This window comes from Dysidea avara, chromosome 5 (genome assembly GCF_963678975.1).
Source record: "Dysidea avara chromosome 5, odDysAvar1.4, whole genome shotgun sequence".
Lineage (NCBI taxonomy): Eukaryota > Metazoa > Porifera > Demospongiae > Dictyoceratida > Dysideidae > Dysidea > Dysidea avara.
Window position 1 is genome coordinate 22,254,753 of NC_089276.1, and position 20,005 is coordinate 22,274,757.

The following is a 20,005-nucleotide window of genomic DNA, read 5'->3' on the forward strand; positions in this document are numbered from 1 at the left end:
GACAGTACTGAACTCATACAGTATGCTAGCCTCATAGCTGTGTCTGAGACTTCTGAGTTAGTAATGTGAAGCCAATTCACTTGCAAAATTATCGGTGACTACAGTAGAGATATACCAGGTGAGTATTGCAAGTTGATGCTGTACATTTTGTAGTTAGGACTCACAACTTTTTTTCATGCACTTTTCGATATAAACATGAAACTTGGTAGACAGTTTATGTGTACCATAAAGGTCATTTTGGGATAGGAAGCCACCTTAGGTTTATAGAAATTCACCTGTATTATGTTAATGTTGTAACAACACAAAAACAACTTCCGTTTGTAAGCATATACCTATTTATACACACCAAATATAGTAGCCCTGTTCAGTTCTAAAAGGAAGAAAAATGTTCACAAAAAAGAATTTACTCAGTTATGAGACATCATCTTGTAGGAACTCTCTCATGTACTGATTGACCAGATCAGGACGATCTTGTTGTACCCAATGACTGCACTTGGGAATGTGTCTGGTTGTCAACACATCACATCACTGTTGTTATGGTAAATAACTTACTTTACTATGAGGTTGGTGGCTACTAAATTGTGTTGGTCAGCCATTTCTAATAGAAAAGCACCATCATCATCACCCTGTGGATGAACAAACACAACACATAGAACAAGTTGTACATTGATTGTAAACACTAGTATGCATTCAAAATCACTAATGTTTCAAGGATCCAATTGATAAAAAGCAGCATGAATATGTTATCTAACCATGTGGCAAATCCCTACACATTGGCAGGTGATCACTTCAATGCCAAGTATATATAGGGATTTTCCTGTATAGGTCAACAAAGTCTTCTGTTTTTTTTCCTACTTAACCCCATGCATTCACTGCCAATTCATTATAAACAGCAATCTATTGCTTCTGTCAAACGTTATAGTAGCCCCTGTATCTATCCTACAGTGGTCCAGTCACATCCTTAAGTGACTGGGAAAAGGATAACCAGTCCCTCATGCACTACTGTGGGTAACGTGATATCACTGCACACTTTTGGTGGTTGATAATTAGCACTGAGACAACAATTAAGTGCTGGTCACTGTAAAGTGTTATCAAGAGTTCATAATATATATACTGAGGAGAGTGTCCTACTCTCATATACCCCTGTAGAAGGGCATATCGTGAAGTTATGACGTAGCACTTCTGAGTTCACCTATTTTTATAATTAATTAATGATATCATTAGTCGCATGAACATGGTATCGATTGAACGCGTGCCTAACAACGTCGCTAGCAACCAAATTAACTCCAGCTCTAAATGTTTCTCACTGAACTACAATCGTTCCTTCATGGGTTAAGATCGCTTTGTAGGCATTTCTTGTTAGGCCATTTGCGAATACGGCTATCCTGAGCATCACAAGTGTGAAATGGTGCTAACAATTTTTGCATTTTTACGGCTGCCAGTATATCACAAACCACAACATCTTGTTGTTATGTCATAACTTCATGATACGCCCTTCTACAGGGGTATATGAGAGTAGGACACTCCTCAGTATATATACATATATATATATTTATGAACTTTTGGTGTTAGTAATAATAACCCCCCCCCCCAAAACACCTTTGCTGTAAAAAAAGGTGTGTCCAAGAAACTACAAGTATCTGTAACCCCATGTAAAACAGATAAGCTGTAGAAAAACACTCCATGAAATTAATGGGTAACTGAAAGCCGATATCTAGAGCGGCCAAGAATCAATAATGTTACTACAACTGACTATGATTACCAAAGAATACCTTGGCTGTAAAACAAGTAAATAAAAGTAACTGGCAACCAAAACAGCTGACATCTGAAGCGGCCAAGAATAAAAGTTAAGATACAACTTACTACAATTATAAACTTGCAACATTGAATCTTAATCATTCAACTGTGTTCTATACATTCACCCTTGCTACATCCTAAATTAATTCTTTGTAAGCTGGTAATTTGGCTGCCTTTTTCAATAGTCAGAGTAAAGAAAAAAAGGCGGCCAAATTACCAGCCAATTAGAATTACAAAGAATTAATTTAGGATGTAGCAAGGGTGAATGTATAGAACACAGTTGAATGATTAGGATTCAATGTTGCAAGTTTATAATTGTAGTAAGTTGTATCTTAACTTTTATTCTTGGCCGCTTCAGATGTCAGCTGTTTTGGTTGCCAGTTACTTTTATCATAGATGTACTATACACATAGGGATTGGAAACGGAACTCGCGCACTATAACATCCGTGTTTCGGTTTGTGTCATAGTGCGATTGCTAAGGACGATGATGGCGAGCAGGTGTGTCCGTAGTTTGTTTGTCGCTAACTTCACTTCAGGATGAAGCAGTTAAGTCTCCCAGGACAATAACAAAAGTTTGAAGAGTTTGCAAGAGCCGTATTTCAGCGAATTTTCGGTAGTGACACACTGGACGCTGGTGCATGATTTATCCAGTTTGTTTAGTGACTGATTTCAACGACCCATGACCTTGTACTGAGTCGTATATTTGAAAGAACGGACTTTAGAGTATTCCATACCATACCATACTGTCCTGAAAGTGTGTCTGCAACTAGCTAATAGAACACTTGGTCCACCAAGCCACATTCTTCAATTCCCAGTCCAGGTCATTCTATGATTTCATAGATTTGCAGGAGGCCTGTATGGAAGCTTCAGTGCTTACGTGGCATTATACTACAAAGTGGATAAACATGATTGATTGGTCCCAGTATGACTTCAGTTAATTACACAAGCCATTCACCATTGCTACAGAGTTGGCTAAAGGTAGCCGCACCAGTACAGGCAGACTGTGTTAAGTCGACATTCCTCAGGGCAGTGCATTGGGCCCTCTTATTTTTAATATATGTTAATGACTTACCATCTCAAGTCACCGGTGGTTTACTGCTACAGTATGCTGACGATACCACTATTATATGCAGTGCACCTACTAAGGATGATGTAGCTTCATTGATGAATAGTCAGTTGAAGTTAATTGACCAGTGGACCAGTGCTAATAAGATGACAGTGAACTACAGCAAGTCATCTGTCATGTGGTTTAGAGTGTCTAATAGAAGATTGCCACATGGTTACCCACCAATTATGATGGATGATGTTATACTATCTGTGGTTCCCAAACAGAAATACCTTGGTCTGATATTTGATGAGCGTTTAACATGGTATTACCATGTCTCAAAAGTGTGTAAATCCATGTCATACTATCTGCATTTGCTTTGTAAACATCGGCATGTCCTTACAGATGACTTCTTGAAAACTCTTGCAGAAAGTTTAGTTTTTTCTCACTTGATCTATTGCCTGCCTGTGTGGGGTCCTTCATTGCCACATTGTTCATTTGAATGCATCAAACGTATGCAGAACCGTGCTGTCCGTTTGTGTAGATGTCTTCACAAGTATGACCATGTTAGTCATCATTACCACTCATTGAACTGGTTACCTTTTGAACTATTAGTCCAGTATCGCTCTCTTTGTGCTCTGCATAGAATGTTCAAGTACCAACGTTTACCATTAGATCCACCAATTGTGTTTGGTAGTACACACTCCTACCATACTAGAACTTTTGCAATTTTTGCTCAGCTGATGCGATGTTGATTGTCTTTTGCACAAAAACATTTTAGATATAAGTCAACTATGTGGTGGAATGCTTTACCTGAGGAAATGGTGATGGCAAGAGATTTTTCTGATGAACTGTTTTTATGTTTATTGTCAGTTACTTAATTGATTTTGTAATTATTTTCTGTATGTTTTGTGTTGTATTCTTGTGGTTGTATCATGTGTCATGTACTATATACCATAATGTATGTGTTTTTTTTTGTTGTGTGTACTCAACCAGGGAAGAACGGCTGGTGCCGACTGGTTTTGAGTTTAAATTATGTATCAAATCAAATCGACAATCCCTCACACTAACTAACAAAGAAACCATACACTTTGAATATTTTAACTGTACAGTAATATGTGTACGTTGAATTATGTGTGCAATGTAGCTAGCTATAAATGTTTATGTCACTTCTTTTGAAAGTACACGTACTGTTTAAACATATAATTTGGTAGTGCATCTTGAGCTCTTGCTTGTTGGTCATCAGTACACTGTCATTTGGTGTTCTTTGATGGATGTCTAATCATGTGGCTTGGATGATTTCTTCAAAATTGTGTGTCTTATTAGAAGATTCTGTCTTTCATCCCCGTGCCATAGAGCTTTGGTTTCAGAGCAATCCAATACACACTTTACACCCCCCAAGTGTGGTAGTAGTTGATGGTATGGTAAATTGATATCTAGCATTGGTCATGGGCCTACTAAAAGTCCACAAGTGTAAAGTGGTAAGCAGTAATTTTATACAATATGACAATTGATACAATAACTCCAAGTTGCCTATTACACTACACACTTGATACAGATTTCAAAACAAAGCTACCTAAGCTGCTTCCCAACACAGAGAATCTGTGAAAAGTCTACAAAAATGAGACAGTGTGGCCATAACATAATTCGCTTACCTCTTGACATACTGGTGGCTTGTTTATTACGAACAACAGCCTCTTGTGGTTGCACACGCATTCCTGTTATTGTGTACAAGGCTAGGTTAACCAATTCATCAAGTTAAAAGTCGACAAATTGCTAATAGTTGGCAAATAAAGCCATTAGAAATAATATCGCGCTCGTAACTACGGACAGTATCTATGGCGACTAACTAGCGCAAGCGAAACATGGATGATTTTTTGAGCTCATTACGTCACATTGGGAATTTGTACAGAGACGTCACGTGAGTTACTTCCGTTTCCAATCCCATTGTAAAGTTTAGTATATTTATGCTTTATTTACCTGTTCTACAGCCAAGGTATTCTTTGGTAATCATAGTCAGTTGTAGTAACATTATTGATTCTTGGCCGCTCTAGATATCAGCTCTTTCAGTTACCCATTAATTTCATGGAGTGTTTTTCTACAGCTTATCTGTTTTACATGGGGTTACAGATACTTGTAGTTTCTTGGACGCACCTTTTTTTACAGCAAAGGTGTTTTGGGGGGGGGGATATCACTAATTTTTGTCAGTTATATAATTTACAGACCCAATGTTCAAGCCATGGGGGGGTGTATGATGAATTCTGCCTTGTAGAGGTGTTGCAACCAAACAGAAATCTGCTGATAGGTGGTGAGCATATAACATACATGCCTCTAGTAGCTATTAATTTTTTATTAGGTACAAGGGCCAGTGGAAATTACTGGTCATGCCAAGCAATAATGCTACAGTCAGGGTAACCAATGCAAAGATGCGTGTAAAGTACTTATTCGCAAAACATGCTTTTCTAGGTGATCTTGGGGAATACCACCATATTGAAATTTCAACTCTGAGATTGCATCTGGGATCTGGGAGTGTTTCCAGACAGAGATGTATATTGTTCAATGACTGTTCTATTAGAGTATTTTATTGCCTGACTGTTCTATTAGAATATTTATTGCTTGACTGTTCTATTGGAGTATATCAATCATTCTGTACTTGTCAATGAATAAAACCTGCTATGACCACTGCCATAGTGCCCTGAGGACGACCTATCAACTTGGTTTGCCACTTGTAGAGCTAGATGCTTTGCTAAGGGTTATGAAAGAGATCACAAACATTGTACTATTATTTTTATTTCACTACATACAAACACATGCTTACATCATATAAAAGCACAAGACGCACACAAAATGTGCCAAACACTATACACACATGTTCACAAACATACACCACATATTGGTTGTACTCAAGTTAATATCACATCTCTTGTGAAATGCTCTTGTAGGAGAGATGGTAGTGCCTTTACTTGGTGCTAAAAAGTTCTTGCAGAAAAGAAAATTGTGTTGTAGATACTGTTTAGTGCCGGTTAATTACACATGTCACTCTATAGTTAAGCCATGAGGATATCCAAGCAAGCGTCTTTGGTGTTGCGACTGATGTTCCAAGTTAGTTGTATGTGTGTTTAATTTAAGGTTAAGTTCAGTGCCTGCTTGTTCTTTTACAGGTCTCACTTAACCATGCAGACATCTGAATATTGTGAAAGCTGTGTGGAACAACCCCAACTCATATACACAATCATTAACAACCCCGAACCACATGCATATGTACATTCAAGCAATCTGTTACAAAAGTTGAAAGCCACAACACAAGCTCATACCAGCAAACCACGAACCACATTCCAGCAATTTGTTACAAACTTTGTTGCACCATGGCATGTGCATAATGATCAATTAATGAAAGCCACAACACAAGCTCCATGGTGCATTAATGGAAATAAATAAGTTCCACCTGACTGACAATTATCACGTGACCTATTTAGGGGATAGCCCTTGGAAAGACCCTGCACAGTAACACTTCAAGTGAAAAGTGAATGACACTTGATACGCGATTTATATTACTATTGATGGCAGTCCATGCATATGTCTTGAGAGAGAAGTATAATATTATTAAACACTAAAATACATTAAAGTACGAGTACCGCATTGTAGAGCCATAACCAAGAACAAGTTCCACTTGACTGACAATGATCACGTGGCCTATTTAGGGGAAATCTCTTGGAAAGTCCCTGTAACACCTCAAGTGAATACACGTGATATGCAGTTTACATTAATTATTGATGGTAGTCCATGTCTTGAGAGGACTGAATACTACTAAATATTTGTTATATTGTAACTGGATTTCAATGGAGCGGCGAAGCGTACTTAACTGATTTGAAACTAAGATACGTAGAGTCTACACCGCTTGAAGAAGAACATCGAGTGGATATTAAAGAGTCTCTGGCGAGAATACTGATGTCCTCAGCTCTTCGTGGAGGTTCAGTAATGAAAAGAGGAGTGGAGGTTAGTAACGAAACGAGGAGTGGAGGTTCAGTAACAAAAGGAGGAATGAAAAAAATGAGGCTAGTGTGCAAAGTGCCACATCTATTCACACTGATTAACCGCGTGTATGCGATTGGTTTTTAGACTGTCAGACATCTGCACTGACTAGTGCAAGTTCACTGAGACCAAGCTGAAAACTTCTGTGATGGTACCAAGTTAATTGAGTAGCAGCAGGTACCAATATTTTCCGCTTGAAATTATATCTCATGGATGGATTGTCAACAAGGTGTACTCGTACACTGAGACCAGACAGCTTTCATTGTCACTGTAGTGCCAATTTAGAAGTCCTGGAACTAGGTGGAAGAAGTAAGGTAATCTACATGATGCTGGTACAAAAATACTCTTTCACTTTGCATACTGGTCTTTATGTACAGTGAAACCTGTCTAATCAGGACACTGTGTAGTAAGGTCACTGCTGGGCCAACTTGTGAATCCTCAAACGTATTACCTCAAGGGTGTGATAAATTTTCAGTTCCCCAAATCTGTCATTTACGTAAAGTGACAGATTTTTAGCTGTATTGTATTTAATGCCCACCTGTCTATTTTACAGGTACAGGGTACTTGGTCATAGCATGCGGTTCTCTTACTAGCAGTGCTACATACATAACTTGGCTAGAGCTGCTCTAAACTTGGCAACTAAGATCAAGGTTCGGGGGATAAGTAGACAAAGGAATTTTATAATGTTATGTGTGTTCTTTAGTTCTCAATTGTCAAGTTTACATGGACTGTACACCAAGTGTGCGTGGACTGTAGTAACATCAAGGACGTTGTGGATCTTCAGGTCAGCAGTGCTACATACATAACCTGCTCTAAACTTGGCAACTAAGATCAAGGTTCGGGGAGTAAGTAGACAAAGGAATTTTATAATGCTGTGTGTTCTTTAGTTCTCAACTGTCAAGTGTACGTGGAATGTACACCAAGTGTGCGTGGACTGCAAGGACATTGTGGATCTTCAGGTCAGTCTGTGTGTATACTAAGAAATTTTTATATTACCTCAAGGGTGTGATGAATTTTCAGATCCTCAAATCTGTCATTTGTGTAAAAAGTGACAGATTTTTAGCTGTATTGTATTTAATGCCCTGTCAATTTTACAGGTACAGGGTACTTGGTCATAGCATGCGGTTCTCTCACTAGCAGTGGCACATACGTAAAGATCAAGGTTCGGGGGAGTAATTTATATAGACAGAGGAATTATATAATGTTATGTGTGTTCTTTAGTTCTCAATTGTCAAGTGTACGTGGACGATGAGGCCTGATAAGATCTTGGCATTATATCTCAGTTGATTACAATCTTCTGAATTTCCAGGATGAGGCGTACAGTTGCGATGGGACTAACTACTGTAACCTGTCTTAGCATCCACCTGTATAGAAAGGCCACCTCTTTAAAAAGACCAGCTTTAAATTCCCCTAGTGAGAAGTTTATACACTAATTTACCTGTCTAAAGCAGCCACCTGCCTATTAAGGCCAAGAAATCTTGGCCCGAAGGTGACCGGCTTAGACAGTTTCCACTGTATCCCATTTTATTGTCAGAATTTTATTGTTAATGTCACGAACAATTAATGTGATATATTTTGTTATGTAACATGTGTATTAATTAAATGACATGCATGACGAAAGCCACAATGGAAGTGACTACTTGCTGTTGGAGTGGGTAATGCTATGTAACGAGCTGGTTTGAGCACCACCAGAACACAAGTTATTTTAATACACTGTACCGGGTCATGTGTGGTGTGGCAACAAGAATTATTCTTGGAACACCTTCTCTAGTGACGCTACGTTCCTGACGCTTTCACACTGGTTTATAAGACATCTGCCAATTATCAACGCACGCATGAGGCGTGGCACTAAATGGAGTTTATAAGATTTCTGCTTAAAACACCTTCCCTAGGGAACTTACGGTTCTACACGCTTTTACAACTTGTTTATCAGACTTTAGGGCTTGTGTCCACATCGTGTCTTTAAAAGTTATTGTAGGGATTAGAGGTTTGATCGAAGAAAATATGCGTATGAACAAACCAGGATTAGATAATGTCAGTGCTAGATGGACTGTATAAACATGGGTAAGTTGACTGGTATAAGGTGACGCTAGGTGTAACACAAGGTTGAGAAATAAAGCGAAATATGTCTAAATACGCGTTTAATACCGGTCGCAAGAAAACTACTACTACTACTACTACGAAAAAAGATTTTTTTATTACGTAACACAATACAAACCTATTGAGAGATGTTGCATAATTCAGGGATAATATTGTGAAACCGTCCCTACATGTAAATAACTCACAGTAGTGGCCATGTGTCTTTTAATTGGGCGTGCGCTTTGTAGTTTCTTGGCCGCGTGCCTCACTACCGTGAGTCTTGATAATAATAATTCTTTGAAGTGATATTGGTACTACTAATGAAGAAACAGCAACTGAGAAGATGGATATTTTATGGCTTATTAGAACAGCATGTTTCTACTTTCGTATGCCTCAAATCAGTGGCCTCAAGTGCATATGTATATATGCACACTTGCTAAGATGCCTGAAAACCAGACTTGGAGATAATCACTTCAACTGTCAACATGTTTACTGTATTATTATAAGGCCATGAAAAGTCAATTATATGTTTCTGGTTCCCTTCCTGGTCATTTTTTTTGCAGACTGAATTACACAATTACCATACAATAATTCATAACATTTTGTATCTGTTGAAAGGTTCATGTCTTGTAAACACTCTTTTTTTCTAATAAAGATGCACAAACTTTATGTTAACCTTGCTTTTTCCTATAATCCCATGTACTGCTATGTCAAATGTAGTGTACCACATCAAAAATTTGCAAAAAAAAAAAGAAAGCCTGGTCACTTGGTCAATTTGGCCTAATGTATTTCGCGGACTGGACTCATACACTGAGCTGGAAACAGCTTTTAACCAGTAATCCAGGCATTATCCATCTCTTGCAACACTGGAGACACCACTATCGAGCTACAACTGCTGGCACTGCTCTTCCTTACAAGTCAACAAACTAGCGCATGCACTAAATAATTAGAATACACTTACAACACACTAGTACTAGCAGTGATAAAGCGTGATAGGGGCTATTGTTGTAGCGTAGGTGTCTTCCCTCTGTTGCTTCAGTACTTAGCACTAGTGTTTAGGGTTGTAGTGATGAGCCAATTTATTTGCATAGCCCCATCACCTCAAATTGCTGGGCGGTGCCACGCACCCATAGCTAACCTTCTAAGAATTATTACTGGCAAATTTCTACAACCCTAGCACTAGTGCTAAAGCAATAATGGAAAACATCTACGCTTCAACAATAGCCTCTATCACGTTTTATCACTGCTAGTACTCGTGCATCGTAAGTGTATTCTAATTAATTAGTGCACGTGCTGGTTTGTTGATTTGTACGGAAGCGCAGTACCAGCAGTACCAACAGTACCAGCAGTTTTAGCTCGATAGTGGTGTCTCCAGTGTTGCAAGAGATGGATAATTCCTGGATTATTGTTTAAAAGCTGTTTCCAGCTCAGTGTGTAAGTCCAGTCCGCGAAATACATTAGGCCGGCCAATTTTGGGGAATTGGTAGGACCAGAAACATAGAATTAATTTTGCACAGCCTAAACAGTACTAGAATAAGTCATGAGATTTTATGTGTGGTTTCAACCAGGCAATTTTTGTGCACTCTTATCATATCAAACAGTACGGTAGTACTGTTTAAGTAGGGTTTGCATCAAAAGTGACGTGTGCCGCCAAAAATACCGTCTTTAAAAACCAGCTTAGAAACTTCTTACACGATGAAAATCACCTTTACGGAATAATATTAGTCCATCTAACATCAAAAATAGCGTTAAAAACAAGAAAACGCTTACTGGCAGCCAGATATAGAATTTTTTTTAAAATTGCCAAAACTCGAAATTTCGTCTCTCACTGACTGACTGACTGACTGACTGACTGACCACAGTTGCAAGCCTAGAGCCCAAACGAAGCAGCGCATGGTCACCATTTTACGCCACAACAACAAACTCACTGATGGGATGTGCCTTTTGGGGTTCCGACGAGTGTGTACCCTGTGTGCCTTGTATCTTCAATCAGGCTGCTTGTCTTCTTCTTCATCCAACGAAACCATATTGAAGCGTTAATTTTCCATATCAACACTTTCTTTAAGCAGCATAATAGATGCCACAAAATTATTTAAGGCGCTTAGACTACGCTACTGTACGGAGGTACCGGTACTCCACGATAGGTCACAAGATCACGCCCATTCTATTATCAATCAAGACCATGATGACCACACCCCCTTTTATGCTGTGACCACACACCTTCAAGTTGGTAGGCTGATTCGAGATACTCTAGTCTAATAATTGATCGAAACCATGATGACCACACCCTTTTTGGGCGAGCACACATCTTTGCAGGTTGACTCGAGATACTCTAACACAGCAGTCACCCTAATAAAACAGTCACATATTTATAGCTAGCTGTATGCTTTAACAAAAAAAAAACTAAACAAACTAGTATCAAGAGTCATGTCCAGACTCTTGCTAGTATATTAAATATTATAAATTTAAAAATGAAGTAGGGTTCCAAGCGATAAAAAGTAGTGAAACAAGAGATGAAGCAATGGCAGCTATTACAGCATAGCTCAGTGTTAAATCCCTACTTTGGTATGATATAACAATTATTTTGTGTTCAATGCCAAAGTAGGGATTTCCCACTGAGCTATGCTGTAATAGCTACCATTGTTCATCTCTTGTCTCACTACTTTTTATCGCTTGGAACCCTACTTCATTTTTAAATTTATAATTTGTAATATACTAGTAAAGTTATATAATGGATCTGTGGTTGCCACTGTGTAAACAACAACTCAATAATCAAATTCCTTGTTCTATAGCAAGTAATTTGATATTAGTTTTATAGGATTATATTTAGTATAGTTTGTAAAATATAACAATTTATTGGAGCCTCTACAAATTTGGCCTTTAACACACATAGTGTGTTACACAACAAAACATCTCAACCCCGAGTGGTGTAGTAGATGGAGAAGTGGTTTTTTTGATAACACATATATTATCAGACACACTTACCCATATTAGTAGGATAGGTTTCTCTATTTTATCATTGCTACGATGAGCGGTCCTTGCTCTGGTTTTAAATACCATACGATAATAGTTTAAAGCAGCAGTACAAGCCCCTGGCTTAGAAAATGTATACTTGAATGTTTCCATTACTTCTTTGGAAAACCCTTCTTTGTTTATCAAACCCTACACAATGATAGTACCAACACTACTTCATGTTAGCTACACACTTACCATTGGCTTTGAAAGGAAAACTCTTTCCAACATCTTGTAGTCCCTGGCACTCATCATAATCTCAGGAAGATACGGTAGTTGAAAGACAAAGATGTACTACCAGTGAAGATATAACGTGATCTATGTATAACAGTGACTAACCCAAGACTTCATCAGTTGTCCCCACTTGGAAAAAGCCTTTGCAAAAATTCTATGATGAGATTGATAGCTAGTTGATGCTACATAATCCACTCAACTAACTTGTGATGTGGAGAATTCATCATCACTAAATGATCAACCAACTCTGGATGACTATCAATCACCTTCCTGCAAAATTAATTCATACTAAATGACTAGAAAATGTAAGAAATTATGTTATAAAATTTTCAAGGTTTGATAGTAGTGGGGATTCGTCATATTATACCATTCAGCCGGCAGACTTTTTGAGAACAAAGTATGAAAATATGTGACCACAACAAGTGATTGATAGCCTTGTGTGACACAACGGCAGAGTCTCCAACAATAAAGTGTCAGTTTTGCAAACATACACATGTACCTTGAAAAAAATTTAAAAACAGTAATTTTTTCTTACCAAGCAATACCTCCTCCCCAATCATGAGCCACTAACACACAAGAACTGTATCCTAGTGCTGGTATTAGTTCTGCTATATCTTGTGTTAGTTTGTCCAAATGATAATCTTTTTGATTAGGAGGTCTCTCTGTGTCCCCATAGCCTCTGTGTGAAGACAAACATGTGAGTTACTAACAGACAAGCAAATGGAGTGTTACACCAGTAGCTATGGATAATGAGTTGAGGAGATTTTGCTAGTTGTTGTAAGTTGTTACGTGAATGATTTTGCTTTTGTCTTGAAGAGACCATGTAGCTTGGTTAACAGAGTAAAACACAATTCACATTTGAAATTAGTAATATTGTTTGGGAAGATTGGTTACAGACATACGCTGCAACACTTTCCAAGAATGGATCAGGAGCTGGCAAGGGGAGAGGCACACACAGGTTAAGATACAGTTGGTCATGGATATGGTGTAACGTGCGCTCAATTTTACAATCAGATATTCAGTGTTTGATATTGCTTCTGATTGATCTAAATGTGATAAATAGAATAGTGGCATGCAATGTTGATTTTAAAGATCTAAAGTAGCCGACTCAAATTCAAACACACTGGTATTGCAATGACTGCTTTATTAGAGTATCTTGAGTGTTTATATATTAAGGTTACGGTCAAGTCAATCTAGGTAAGCCAACGTGGAAGTGGAAGGGAGTGCCATTAGGGCCGGTATAAAATTACTAAAATAATATCCAGGGAAGCCAAAGCGTGCACTGAAAAAATGTCATTAAGTGTACCACATTGTGTAATATGCCATAAAATTTAAATGGAGATTGTGCCAAGGCTAGATTTTGTGTTTGGTTTTTAGTGCTATTTACCACTAGGGTAGCGTAAATGTTGTGTAAATGAGTTGATAAAAGCTTGTTAATATATTTGGTAATGGTTTAATTGTAGTATGGCAATGACTTCTTCTGTCTACAAGGCACATCAAGGTTAGCACTGTAATTAGTTCTGTAAGGCTTATAGCAAATATCAGCTTAGTGAAACAAAGCTTGTTGGGTGCTTATATCTGTGATACACTGTCAGTTCTGTTAGTGCGTGGCACTTGAATGACATCACCTATTATTTGTGGTTTCTTTGGCATTTCACTACAGTATACTAGTACTTCACGTCAGTTTTCTATAGTATACTACTAGATAGGCTAGTTGTTGTGGCTTAGAACAGTTCAGTAGTAGTGGGTGCAGGGACAGATACCAAAAAAGTGCTTTTAATTACATTTTCTTAGCAATACTGGAAGGATTTGTGTGAAACTTTGAAAATTTAATAACTGTTTTCATGCACTACACTCTGATTGCTATCCCTGCCCATGTTGTCTGCTGGCTGTTTTTCACTAATCATCTTGGTGAAAATGGTATTAGTTTCCCAGCAATTTGACCTGTAGTAATGCTTCGAAGCCCTTCACAAACCACACTATAACTCTTGAGCAATTAACACTAGCAGCTTCGAATTTCCCAACCTGTTAGACTAGTCTTTGGAAAGATGTGTGCGTATTATTAGCAAAGGCGAGTTATCACCGAAAATATAGCATGCAGAATTTTGTCTATTTCCGGTTGACCATAACCTTAATGTGGTTTTATTTATCTAATAATAATATTGTTAATTTTTGAGGACAAAAATTTCACAGACAGCCAACTGAGCCAGGAAAACATGAAATCCACAAAAATTATGCCACTCGAAAATTACGGTATCAGGTATTTGAGCATTTATAGTATTTGTTTTAGCAAAGGAAACCATACCAAGGTGTTAATCTTCATATTGACAATTTCCTTAGAGAGCTTACTTTGCTGTATATACAAGGGAGTATAGCCTTACTTATAAAGCAATTGCATGGTGACCATACCAAGCCCGTACACTTAGAGCAGCATAGCAACCATGCCCCTTAATGATCTAGTTGCAATCAGCTGCAGTTTTTCAAAACATGGCAACCACGTCCCTCTCTGAAGTAAGGACTTATCCTATGGACTCAATTACTTACGACTTATTTGCTCACATTTCCTCCATGTAAAACAATGATACCATGATGCTACATTCTATTGTGGTAATGTACACATAAGCCTAGTTATTAATTTGAATTGTTTATCTTAATCATGTTCTACCACCACTCTTTGACAAATGAAACATCACTACAAGTACATAAGAATGTACAATACAATCCATAGCTTTCAGCAAGCAGTTGCACATACTACACTACATACACATGCTCACACACGCATGCAAGCACACACACTACACACACACACATGCATGCACACACACACACACGCACGCACACACACGCACACACTACACTACACATATCACACACACATCACACACACACTACACTACACACATCACACGCACACTACACACTACACTGCACCACACATCACACACACACACACTACACTACACACATCACACACACTACACTACACACATCACACACAACACACACACACACACAAACACACTATACTACACTACACTACACTACATATATCACACACTACAGTACACACATCACACATACCACACACACACACACTACACACACATACACTATACTACACTACGTATATCACACACTACAATACACACATCACACATACCACACACACACACACATACACTATACTACACACACACACATACACTATACTACACACGCATACTAAACACAAGTCCACCTCAAGTCCACTGCTACTGCATAATAATCTCTACAAAATTCCAGTAACTGATATCTCCATGAGAACCAAAACTACACCACACAACAGAATCCATTTCATGATCATTTTTATATTATGTACATACCTCTGGGTAGCCATGTAAGAACAACATTAGGGGTTTTCCCTCAGTACCATTAGCAACATAATGGAACTTGATACCATTGGCTGTAACATACTTGTGAGTACCATAAGATGGATCTTGTAGGATTTCTGGTTGAACTGTGTGTCAGAATTTAATCAAATAACACATGTTCACCAATGCACGAATTATTACAAGCTAATCACATAGAAGACTACAGCTAAAGACACATGAACAATTTTATTGCCATCAAAACATTAACAACAGTATATGCCTCGATCGATCATAACAACAGCCTCTAACATTTAAACAGAGAATTAACACAACAGAGAAAACAACAGTGTGCACCTCATCCAGGCCAGAGTACGGCTGTATGCAGTTGAACCTCAGTGGGACAGTAGGTCAGTCAGATGTCGACAGTCTATTTCTATTATAAGATTAGCAGCTTTTCAAGCCATTATTTGCCAAAAAGCTGCATAAAAGCATGCTTTCACTTGTATCTTCCTTTTTAAGTTGCAAAAATAACACAAACATGAATTTGTGCCAATTTGATAGCACTGCTGACACTGTTACAAGATGGCTTTTACTGAGCAAGTACAGAATGCAAGATATCCAACAGTAACCAGATGCGGGCGGTGGATGGGAAACAGAGAATATTGGAGTGGCCTAGTCATAGATTTATAAACCTATGGCCTAATGCTTTACAATCCATCCAAAGGAGTATTTGCGGCGTGCATGCGGGCGGGAAATGAATCTACTTGGAGTGGCCGTATAAAAATGGCGAAATCCCAGACCGAGATTAGTGATGCGGCGGGGATCATTTCTCATTAGTATTCAAAACACGTATGCAGGTATGAAGGGGGAACAAATACTCACCATCTCGTTTCTTCTGGTGAAAAAAGGTCAGCGGATGTTTCACGAACTCACACATCGCCCTGAGTGCGGCACAAGAACCGAAAACAATGACCATACCGCAATACACTAATCCAAATATTAGCTTCTTCATTTGGCTTCGCTTTAGACCTCACTTCGTAATATTGTCATCAAATGATTTCATCAAAGAAATTGATGTAGGCGTGGCATATATTTCTTATGCGCGCTTATAATGGTGAACAAGATAAAAGGATACAGTGCAAAACAATATTAAATTACAAAACAAATGAAATAAAAACACCCAGCAAAACGTTAAATATTTGAATGTATTTGTACAACAGGAAATTTTAACAGGGAAAAGTTGACCATAAATCTGTTAACTTTTACACTGGGCTCGCTTTTACAATGAAGTAGCTCAGTAGCTAAATAAGAATCCAGAAAAGAGATAGCTATGATATGTGATGGTTAGTTAGCTACGTAGAAAAATACCTAAATTAGCAGGTTATTACAATTAATGTGTTAATTCCAATGCCAAAGTAGGGACTTTCCTAGTCTTGTCAACACAGACTGTATTTTTTTCTTTTGCATGTCATTTGGTCGTTTCCCAACCACATGACAAAAGAAAATAATAGTCTATTGACAAGAGTCACGAGACTAGGGACTTTCCAACGTAGCTAGCTATGATGCCATCATTCATATCTTTTGTTCCATTGCTTTTTGTTGGTTGGATCCGGCCAGGAACCTTTAGGGGAAGGGGGATCCTCACTGTTCAGTACTACCATATAGCCTAAATATTTCGAGGGGAAAATTTTTTGAGGTTGAGCAATGTTGCTAAAGTCAAGGATAGATCTTACCATATGTACTTAAACAATAGATGGCCTCAATGTTGCAGGGCAGGTTTCACTGAAGAAAACCTTTGACATTGTTAGCCTTCATTGTGATTTCTCTTTTATGTTCATTTCATGTTAGGTGCCTAAGTATTTAGCATGAGGTACTTCCCTAATTTTGTATGTAGTAAGACATGTGGTGCTTTATTAGTAGTGACTCTAAGAAACTCAGATTTTGGAAGGGTTAAATAATATCATGTTCCATTTCTTAGCCTTTTGTTCTAAGATGTTTAAGTTGGCTTGTAACTGGAAGCAATCATCTGGTGTTGCGATGGTTGAATACAAAAGTACATCATCAGTGTGAAGTAATATAGGAATGGTAATGGAGAAGTGATGTTGGTTGTAGAGCTGTAATGGACGTCTATGATAACCATGCATGCATAGGGATGTCTGCTATTGACACCAGTTTTAAAAAAAACTTAAAAAAACCTTTAGTAAAAAAAAAATGTAGAATAAAAAGAAAGAAAAGAAAGAAAGAAAAAAAAAAAAAAAAAAAAAAAAAAAAAAAAGAGTAAACAGTATATCCTCAACCTGAGACTATATATAGTCAAGGTTCATAACTCTCTCATTTCATTTAAAAAAATAATAAATGTCGTCGGTGAACTGAGATGTCAATTGGCACCTTGAGGAATAATGTATACAATTATGATAAAATCAGGCAGCATAATGTAGTCCCCATGTGCATCACCATTAAGTATCATCCAGAGTTGGTTGATCATTTAGTGATGATGAATTGTCCACATCATAAGTTAGTTGAGTGGATTACGTATAACATCAACTAGTTGTACTTCTCATCACAGACTTTTTAGAACGACTATTTCTTCCAACTGGGGACAACTGATCTTGGGTTATATCAAGAGTCCATAACATAGACCACACTATATTCACTAGTAGTATACATCTTTGTTTTTCAATTGCCATACCTCCCTGAGACTATGATGAGTGTCAGGGACTACAAATTGTTGGAAAGAGTTTTTCTGTCAAAGGCAATATACGTGTGTAGCTAACATGTTCTAATAGACAAACAAATGGAGTGTTAAATCAGGATAATGCAGTGGCGTAGCCAGGAAAAAAATTTTACCGAGGCAAAGTTTATGCATTGACCTAATTAAAAAGGTCAGTCTGCTTCTGACTCAACTGATTCACGAATACTTTTAGGCATGGGTGGTACAGTATTTGCAGGTTGACTATCTGGTTGGATGGAAGAATGACTCTGAGCATTTTTCTACATGCCATAAGTAATAGTCCAGCTTAGTTCATGCTACAGTATAGCTACCATGCTTCAATTTTTAGACTAGTTTAATTGCATTCAACACAACTTACTCCGGAGATATTAATTTTTGAGTGGTCAGGTCATCCACAGACTGCAATGGAGGTCATATCATGCACACTATACTTTTTTATCGATGTGATGTTTAAGTCAGAGATTATCTCTTTCATGTGATGCTCAACTGCATGTGCTAAGCATGTCAAGCTAAGGAGTCTGGTGGCATGCTCCCTGAAGGAAAATTTTGAAAATATATGCTTTAAAATGGCATGTGGAGGCTATATTTTTGATTGTAACTGCGCGCTAATGCATATGATATGCATGATCAATTAGCTCAATACAATATCATGCAGTTGACTCATTGGAACTTTTGAAAAGTAGACTAATGTAAAGAAAATTAACGTGCATAAATGTAAATGATTTAGACCAAGCAGTGTAATGAGAACAGTGGCTACAATCTGTACTGAACACTCTATTAGAGTATATTACGATGACTGCTCTATTAGAGTATATCGATCTTTTTACAACTGAATTCAACTGAGCCGGTAGCTGAAAAGTGGTCCAGCACCATTTCACCATGGGCTCCAGCCCTGCTTAGTACTATAGCCATAGATTCTATTATGTGTGATACAGTAATGCTGTCTAGTAACGTTTGAGTAGAAAATCCGGGGTGAAAACTCAGGCCTGCTCATCAGTGCAGCCTGTTGAGAATTTTTACCGAGGCAGCTGCCTCGCGGTTGCCTCAATGGTAGCTACGCCACTGTAATGAGTTAAGGAGATTGTAGTATATGCATAAAGTAAATTAATTATCATGTAGTTTTTGTACACTGTATGGTTTTGCTTTCATCTCGACTACAATATATTTTATTTATCACGATAGCTCAGGGATGCATATTAAAACCATGCAACTTGTTAACCGAGTAAAACATGCACAAATCATAATTGAAACTATGGGAAAATTGGTTATAAATGGATACATCCAGGAGCTGGCAAGGGAAGAGGCAGGGAGAAAATCTCTAGTTATAGTATAGTGTAATGTGCACTCATTGTAATATTTCCAAAGATATTTTAGATGGTGCTTTATACAAGTGTTGGTATTTCATTAACCTGCACATGTGCAAAGGAGTAATCGATTTGCATGTCTGTTGTCATTGTCATTGTTGTCTGCATGTAAATCATGAGTTGAGGACAGGTATTTGAACACTCATAACCCAAACCAATAAGTAGAATTACCCAAAAAATGGCTTTAGTTTTTGTGAAGTTACTTCAAGGGCATCACAAATGGCATCTTTTCATTGAGTATTCTATATAAAGTACATATGTCTAGCATAGTGTCATACATCATGGATCTCAGAAATAAACAAAAATGTTTGCTTAAACGTGTAGGAGACTGACTGAAGGAGTACAGAAGAGGTATAACGC

General features: G+C 37.9%; 1 protein-coding gene and 1 long non-coding RNA gene across 2 annotated transcripts; one reads left to right on the forward strand and one right to left on the reverse strand.

The window, feature by feature from the left end:
• Positions 1-270: 270 nt before the first annotated feature.
• LOC136257016 (epoxide hydrolase 4-like) lies at positions 271-16,643 on the reverse strand. The gene is made up of 10 exons (XM_066050105.1): positions 16,433-16,643; positions 15,563-15,696; positions 15,439-15,509; positions 12,736-12,879; positions 12,405-12,470; positions 12,306-12,354; positions 12,165-12,260; positions 11,940-12,116; positions 553-626; positions 271-505 (listed from the first exon to the last, which is right to left on the reverse strand). Exons 1-10 carry the CDS (start codon positions 16,560-16,562, stop codon positions 412-414), a joined length of 1,035 nt encoding a protein of 344 aa, XP_065906177.1. The 5' UTR covers positions 16,563-16,643; the 3' UTR covers positions 271-411.
• LOC136257019 (uncharacterized) lies at positions 7,738-8,497 on the forward strand. Its single transcript, XR_010701774.1, has 3 exons — positions 7,738-7,834; positions 7,973-8,037; positions 8,097-8,497. It is a non-coding gene; the product is annotated as an uncharacterized lncRNA (long non-coding RNA).
• Positions 16,644-20,005: the final 3,362 nt, after the last annotated feature.

Coding starts and splice junctions, on each gene's coding strand:
- LOC136257016 (XM_066050105.1), bottom strand. CDS start 16,562: ATGAAGAAGCTAATATTTGGATTAGTGTATTGCGGTATGGTCATTGTT. Junction 12,471..12,735: donor TGGGGAGGAGGTATTGCTTG/GTAAGAAAAAAT, acceptor TTAATTTTGCAG/GAAGGTGATTGATAGTCATC. Junction 12,355..12,404: donor ATGAATTCTCCACATCACAA/GTTAGTTGAGTG, acceptor ATCTCATCATAG/AATTTTTGCAAAGGCTTTTT.